This window comes from Patiria miniata, unplaced genomic scaffold (genome assembly GCF_015706575.1).
Source record: "Patiria miniata isolate m_02_andy unplaced genomic scaffold, ASM1570657v1 HiC_scaffold_22, whole genome shotgun sequence".
NCBI classification, from domain to species: Eukaryota; Metazoa; Echinodermata; class Asteroidea; order Valvatida; family Asterinidae; genus Patiria; species Patiria miniata.
This window is the reverse complement of record NW_024037061.1, coordinates 5,158,871-5,167,389: the sequence shown is the minus strand read 5'-3', so window position 1 is coordinate 5,167,389 and position 8,519 is coordinate 5,158,871. Positions and strand designations below refer to the sequence as shown.

Here is an 8,519-nt window from a genome sequence, read left to right as displayed (position 1 = left end):
TCTCAGACGTTTATTGTTATAGACGCAGTGGACTACAAAACCCATAACAATAGTTCAGTTTGCCCCTTGCGAGTTTTACTAAAGATTGTTATGTAATCTCCCAGACAGTTCAGTTAAACCCTTGCAGCTGAGAAAGTACAATCTTAAAGACTTATAATTATGTATGGAATTCACCCACTGTAAAAGAAGGTACTCGATCGTGTTCCATAAATAAGATTAATACTAGATCTAGATTAATCTCTTCTATAAGATGGAATTTTGAGTCGAGGTGATAGAAATCAAAACTATAGTTGTTTCCTGCTTTACTCTTCAATAAGTTTGCAGGTCTGTTATTAGCAACAATGGATCATGTTTGTCACGATGTCGTCATTGACTACAAAATAAATCTGGGAATTTCCCTTGGCCCCCGTCCGACTTTTACCATGCAGCTCTTCGAGACCTGCAACAAATGATCTCGACTGAAACAGGAAGTGCTTTTGTTCAGATTTATTTAACACAGTACGTTGAAAGTAAATCGAGAATTAAAATCAATAACACATACTTGAAATCAGACGGTCTATGCAACACCCGGCGTACCGCGTGTATATAGGCATGGAGCGGGGTTGGTACATAATTTTAGGACTGATGATGTTGCACTATGCGACTCTTATCTTGACGGTTCATGCAAGCAAGGAAGCGTGTGAGGTGTGTGAGTGTAGCGACCACGGGACTCGCATAGACTGCAGTGATAGAGGTCTGATGGAGTTACCGAAGGGGATACCAAACGACACCAAAGTCCTGTAAGTGAAACAATTATTATTGCTGGCACTACAACGTCCTTGTTTTACCTTTCTGACTGACTCCCCCCCCCCCAAAAAAAGACTCCCTGTCTCGTTTTTCTCTACCCCCGTTTTCCTTCAAGAACATCATAGGAAAGAGAAAACCGGGGACAATGTTGTAAACAAAAAGCCAAAGAGAAGAATCGAATCCCTCTTGTACTGTACCTTAAATTGAAATTTTTCACTGTACATTAAACTGAAACTTTTACTGTACAATACAAAGACTGGAGAACCACTGAAATGGCATTAAACTGCAAAAAATATATACGTATACGTATGAAATAGATTTGAACAGGGACCTCAGATGATGGTCCCCGTCCCCGTTATTCGATTTTTTTCCACGGTCGATATATCTAAGCACGCAAATTTATGCAACCCTGCGGCCCAGCCAATCGGAGTCGACTACATTGTGACGTCATTACATTTCGAAATCTGGCTATATTTGTGATTTTTCATTTCAAATGCAGTGTTTTTTTTTTATTTGTAATACAACAATGGGCATATGCCCATTGTACAAGCTTGGCACTGTGTAAGATAATACACAGCGCATGACCGCTGCCTGCCTTTGCAAATGACCAAATACCCTATATAGAAAGCGCCCATTGATTGGTCAAGATCTAGAGGTCAAGAGGCGGTTGTCTTCCATCATTAATCAGCAAATCTGATCATAGACTACCAACTTCCAAACCAATCCCCCTCCCCCAACCCCCCCCCCCCCCAAAAAAAAAATCCCCCCCCCCTTCACCGCGACTGCTGACTGACTGACTGCTCCTGGAAAGCTGGGTGGTGGTTTCAGATAGGATTACATTGCAACAATGAAGCAGCCAAGAGTCTTTTAGTATCTCTCTGACTGACTGACTGCTCCTTGTGAGCCGGGCAGTGTAATCATTTAACGCCGATGAATGCGCTTCAACCCCTAGGTGTAGACCAGATGGATAAAAACACAGCAGTGAATAGCCATTCACAATCAATTGAATAGTATATTGTGATCTTGTACCAGCTTTACTACGGTTGCTTTGTCTTGTGTATTTTTAGTTGATTTCATTGCATAATTGATTACAACAAAGCAAGCATTTCTTGAAATAAAAAGCTCGTATAACTTTTTCTTTTCCAAATTCAACTTCGACACTGCAGGTTTATGTCAAGTTGTACGGTGGCCCTGGAACGACATGTTAATATTGACCTTTTTAATGTGAGCCTTGTAACCTCTTAATATTGACGTTGTACCTTCGCATTATGCACGTTGCCACACGTGGCTTAATATCGCATTTTGGAAGTTGTTCCTTCTTAATGTGAATGTTCCAACTTGTTAATATTCACGTTCGATCTTGTCAGCAAATTTGCACTGTTATGCAAGTGAATAATGTTATGCATCTTGTTAATATCATTGTTGAACCGTCCTCCTTCGCAATGTACGAAGTCCTTGCCAAGCCCTATAGTTAGACAACCAGTTATGATGGCGTTTCAATCTGACGGCTGTTCAATGTCACTTAACCTGGGCGTCTATCTTGTATTGATTGTTATCATGACCCAAGGCTCTCTGTTTTATTTCACTCATCTTTTAAAATTCACGTTCAGGCTAACCATAACCCAAGGTTGGGCATACATGTAAAAACATGGATCCTGAAGCAGATTTGTCATAGTTTCAAATAACCTGATCTAATCATTTCAACCGTTTACTATACACACATTTATACCGGTTTGCTTTCTGAATGTAATGATTTCTTTCTTCCTGTACTTTCATCTTTGCCATATCCCAATAATTTTTGACTCGCCAACAGGGTTCCTCACCAAATAGTATGAGGGTACCCGCTGTTTTGACGAGCATTTCGTTTATGGGCTATTGCTAAGTCGAACCCTAAATATCCCCCCCCCCCTCCCGGATATCCGAGCCTGACCGCAACATGAAGAATATTCGCAATTGGCTGACTACCAGTCATGCATGCATGAACTCCAAGCAAACAACTTCGTATAGGGTGCCCCGGCTACACGTGATTCGCGCAACGGTGCGGTCGTGATGCGGCGCTCTCTCGCGGTGGCGGGTTATCGCTGCAGCGGGTAATCGCGCATTCAACCATAAAAACGTCTAGCCCTATAGACAAGCTCGAGTATGTTGCGGGTGTATGCACTGAATAAACAATTAAATAATTGACCGAAGCCACCTGTGCCCCGCGCGCTATCGTTTTTACAGTAACTGACGAGAATATGACCGTTGGTGAAATCCCCGATATTTCCCCGAAGTAATAAATATCAATGTATGCCCTTACTATTGTTGTCATGCTTTGTAAGACGTGGATATTACTTCGTAACGGTACCACCGCATATGTTCCTTTCAATTACATCTTTAGATCATACTCTTATACTATATGCGATCACGTGACCAGTTGTCGAAGAAAGCTCACAAATTTCTTTCTCCCTGTGATTGTAGGACTGCCAGATTTTACCTTCTACCCAAGATTCACAAGGCTGGCAACCCCGGTAGACCCATCATCTCCGGTAATGGCTCACCCACGGAACACATCTCCCTGTTCATTGACAGTTTTCTCAAACCCCTTGTCCCACAGATTTCGTCATACATTCACGACACCCCAGACTTCTTACGCAAGCTTGAAGGAATCAAGGACCAGATTCCCAGCACAGCCATCATTGGGACTTTCGACATCTCATCTCTGTACACCAACATCCCACATGAGGAGGGTGTTCGTGCTTGCTCCTTGGCTCTGGCCAAGGCAGGACAGACGACTCCTCCCATCAGTGATGTAGGCACCCTCATGAGACTTATACTAACGAAGAACAATTTTTCCTTCCTTGGTGAACACTATCTACAGGTACACGGCACTGCAATGGGCACTCGCATTGCCCCGTCGACGGCTTGCCTCTTCATGGGTGACCTCGAAGAACGCATTCTTGCCTCGGCCCCATGTCGCCCTTGGATCTGGTGGAGATATATTGATGATGTTTTCTTCATCTGGACCAGGGATGAGGACAGTCTCTTGACCTTCACTAACCACATCAATTCCTTCCACAGAACCATCAAATTCACATCGGAGTTCTCGGCTCACCAAACCCACTTTCTGGATGTCACCGTCCGCAAGCAAGGCAACTCACTAACCACTGACCTGTATTCCAAACCCACAGACACCCACCAGTACCTCCACTCCTCCAGCTGTCACCCCAGGCACTGCAAAACTGGCATAGCGTTTAGCCGGGCACTCAGACTCAGAAAAAATTGTTCTAATGATTCCGATTTCTCCCGCCATACACAGATACTGAGGAACAACTTGGTGGCCAGGGGTCACAGCTCTCGCCAAGTTCATCGTGCCATTGCCAGAGCTAAAATTATCCCCAGAAATCTAGCTCTCACGGGAAAGGCCCCTGATGCCATGGCCAAACCCATGATTCCCTTGGTTACCACGTTTCACCCCAATCTCCCTTCCCTCCGCAAAATCACTAATGACAATCATCATATCCTCCATACTTCAGATCGCCTTGCCCGCGCCATCCCCAACGGCCCCACATTGGCTTACAGGCGTCCTCGAAATCTACGGGACTTGATTGTTCGAGCTGAAGTCCCATCCTTAGATGCATCCCCTCCCACCCAGCATGGTACTTTCAAGTGCAGTTCCAGATGTGTTGTCTGCCAGATTCATATCCAGGAGTCTGACTCCTTTTCTGGCCACTCTTCTGTCACTACCCACAGAACCATTGGTAACATCACTTGTAACACCTCTAATGTCATATATCTTATTTCTTGCAGGGTCTGTGGAGTGCAGTACATGTATGTAGGTGAGACTAAGAATACGCTCAAGAAGCGTTTCTATGCCCACCGGTCAACGGTCAACACCAAGAAACTAGACACCCCTATTGGTCATCACTTCAACCTGCCTAACCACTCCATTTCTGATATGATTTTGCAGGGCATTGAATCTCTTGGCCATCGCAAGGACTCAGTTCGCCTCAGCAGAGAGAAGGTGTGGATGAATCGTCTTCGAACTATTCAACCACATGGTCTCAACATCCAACTTGGAAATGATTTATCCTTTTCTCCCTCCATTGTCCTCTGTTTCAGATAATCCATCTGGTCTTCCTTGTTTGTGTTTACCCATCTTCCCCCATCTTTCATCCCTTTCCACCTCAATACTGTCCCCCCCCCCCCCCCCGCATCATCCCTTCACTCTCACACTCTTTTGTCCGTTACCACTCCCTGTGACCTTTGATCCTTCTCCTTTTTGGTCCCTCCCCTGTTTACACCAGACCCCTTGTGGTTTGCCATCTCCCTTTGTTTCTTTGTTCTCCCCTCCACCCTCCCCTGCATCTTCCCACACCTTTCCCACCTAATCCTGATCCTTTTGTGTTTCTTCTTTCAGCCCTGCGTGTTTGTGTGCAACCCCATGTTAATGTATGTACCTCTGTCATTTCTGTTTTAGCCTCTGAAGAAGAACTTGCTAAGTTCGCAACGTCAGGCCACATTAATTTTAAGATTTACTCTTATACTAATTAAATACGTGGATCTCGACGGAAATCTCTCGTAACTATGATTAAAAACACAAAAAAAATCTGAATAGGGCTTGAAGGATGTAAAGTATTATGATAAAAGCCTTCTTAACGTGATCACAGAACACTGTTTTGCTTTGTTGTAATTGACGGAGAGTATACCGTCAAGAAATTAATTAGTCTCATGAATTGAACATATCTCTTCTAGTGAAACAGCGCTCATTATATAGCCTGAACATGAATTATAAAAGATATGTGAAATAAATCAGAAACCCTTGATTCATGATAAAAATCACTACAAGGTAGACCCAGGTTAAGTGACCTGAAACAGCTGTCCATCATAACTGGTTGTTTAACTATAGGGCTTGACAGGGACTTCGTACTTTTTAGAATGCATGATTCACATTGCGAAGGAGGACAGTTCAACAATGATTTTAACAAGATGCAAGGTCAAATGTTCACAATGTGAAGGTACATGGTTCATATTGCGAAGAAGCAAGGTGCAACGTTGACATCAAGCATGATCAATGGTATACATTGACAAGATCGAACGTGAACATTAACAAGTTGGAACATTCACATTAATTAAGAAGGAACAACTTCCACAATGCGATATTAAGCTACGTGCAACGTGCATATTGCGAAGATACAACGTCAATATTAAGAAGTTAAAAGGTTCATATTAAAAAGGTCAATATTAAAATGTCGGTCCAGGGCCACAGTAAAGTTGTGCTTAAAACATTTCTCTTGAACTTTCATCCCGAAAATGATTCAGTTGATGAAGGAATTTGGCATTAATATACAATATACGCTAATATCGGCCTATAATAAAGCCTTGAATGCACAATGTTCATTTTCAGAAACCTTGCCGAGAATGCCTTGAAGGAGATACCTAAGCATGGTTTCTTGGACCTTCCGCACCTTATTGTGCTGTAAGTACATTGCAAGGGTTATTGTTCTAATGGGCGACATGGCACGAAGCAAACAACGCCCTTGGCCTTCTGTACAAAATAATATTATTATTTAGCACTTCAATTGCCTAGTAGAAACATGTTATCAACACCGTTTCGTTTGTTTTGAAGTGACCTGTTCTCAGCTTAGTTTTACACAGCAGTAAGTACATACGCTTACTGACATGGAAAGAATCATTACAGCTTGCAAGCCACATGAAAATGGATCCAGATATATTGGACATTTTACATCCTTTGTTTTTACTGAGTTACACATGTATACCCGATCTCTTTAAAATATAATTAGTCCTGATTGCAAAGTTTCAATGTGTACGTATTTTTTTACGAAACAAATTCCACTATATTCCAACCTCGTCTAGAAGAGTAACTTTATTTTGACCTTGTTTCCCGGAAAAAAAAATATATTTTCGATTTTTTTCCCCCTGTATATTGATTCAACACAGCAACGGCAAGTAATGTTTGCTGTGAATTATCACGTTCACGCCACCTCATCAAGAGCCCCCATTTCCATGTTGCTTATTTTTATGTTGTGCTGCCGTTTTTACCGCGGGCACGACCCTAAAAAGATAAATTTGCGATGGCGCCATTTTCCGGCATAAATATGAACATCTCTGCCAAGTTTCACGTTTTTATGCAAAGGTGCACAATTCATCGATATTTTGTCACATATCCGCTGGACTTATAATAGTTGGATAAGATTGCTACTTTTTAATTTAAAATGCACTGTAAGCACAAGAAGGCACCAGATTATTACTTATTTGCATATGTGTGCATATCCTTGGTCAAGGCGTTTGTACCTATGGTATTCGGCGGCATATCTTTGCCGCACACTTCAAACAGAACAACGAAGACTAAAATATTCTCCAGAAACCATGAGAAAACGTCGCGCGACACTATTCTACCGACTGCCGTTGACCAAACAAATTGGCCAACAATGCTGGGACCAGCAGATGAACGCTGGGCACGTACGTCCACATCGCATTGTTCAAACACGAGTTGGAAATTTAACATGTTGACGATCGTGATGGAAGTTCTCGGAATTGAACGGGAAATTTCACTTTTCATCCGACTCGTAAGCAAACTTTACTACCTCGATTTCAATCATCGATCTCTCATTTTACCTCAGGAGGCGTATCTAGTAATTTTGAGGCCGTTTTTAGGTAAATCTTGTGTTTTTGTTGGCCAATGTTGGTTTTCTGGGGGTCAACGGCAGTCAGCAGAATAGTGTCGCACGACGTTTTCTCATGGTTTCTGGAAAATCGCCACCAAAATCATCGAAAAATTTCCTATGTTTGTCTTCGTTGTTCTTTTTGAAGTCGATTACTAGCTTCATGAACGTCTGCTGCATCATATGAGGTATGAATTATGGAATCTGGGTCGGAATAATATAGGGAAAATAACCGTTTTTGTAATGCACTGGGGATGTACAGTCCGAGATTTCGGGATTCTTACGACCCGGTGATTGTAACGTAGTTTTGACTCGAGCTCTAATGCGATAGGCAATAGAGCTGGAGTTACTCAAGCTAAGTAACTATAGGCAATATTGAGTGAAAATGTACATTTTTCTAAGAATCCCTTTTTTTTTCTACCAGTTTTTGATCGTAGAAGGTACAATTTTGAATGTTTGTCAAGTGCCCAACACCACACACACCTATATCACACATCATTTCATATGTCTACTCTTAGATTAGGCATAATGTGGAACTGTCACATGGGGGAAAATTTGTCTTTTGGCTCATTTTGGTCTAAAAGTCACAATTTTGGGTCAAAAATATGATTTTACACATGTTGTATTCTATATACCTGTGGGACCAGCCTGAACCATCGAGGAAAGTTTTACACCAAATTGACGTTCCATAAATTCACAAATACCATATGAAGATTATAAAATGCAAAGTAACTAAAGGCAATATTGAGTAAAAATGTGAATTTTTCTCAAAATCGTGTTTGTTTTTAGGGGGAACATTAAGGTAACATTTTGTTATTTGTCCGTTGCCAAACATCACACACCTACATCATATAAGGAACACAATTGGTTAAATTTGGTATTTCAGCAAATTATGCCTTTTTATCAGCAAGCAAATGAAAAAAAAAACGATTATAGATCATTTTCACAATAACTTGACTACGACTTAGTGTATTTCTCGCCAATTTAATTTAATAATTGTAGACATCTATGGAGCAAGTCCCATCCATGGAAGCAAGTTTTACAGCTAAATGTATATCATCTTTCATA

The 8,519-nt window shown here is 41.7% G+C and overlaps 1 protein-coding gene across 1 annotated transcript in view; it reads left to right on the top strand.

Moving 5' to 3' along the window:
* The first annotated feature begins 549 nt into the window (after positions 1–549).
* Positions 550–8,519, top strand: part of LOC119730628 — a 60,540-nt gene continuing 52,570 nt past the window's right edge. Inside the window, exons 1-2 of the mRNA XM_038203616.1 lie at positions 550–779; positions 6,173–6,244. Coding sequence (XP_038059544.1) covers positions 559–779; positions 6,173–6,244 — 293 coding nt within the window. The 5' untranslated portion in view covers positions 550–558. The remainder of the gene's footprint in view (positions 780–6,172; positions 6,245–8,519) is intronic.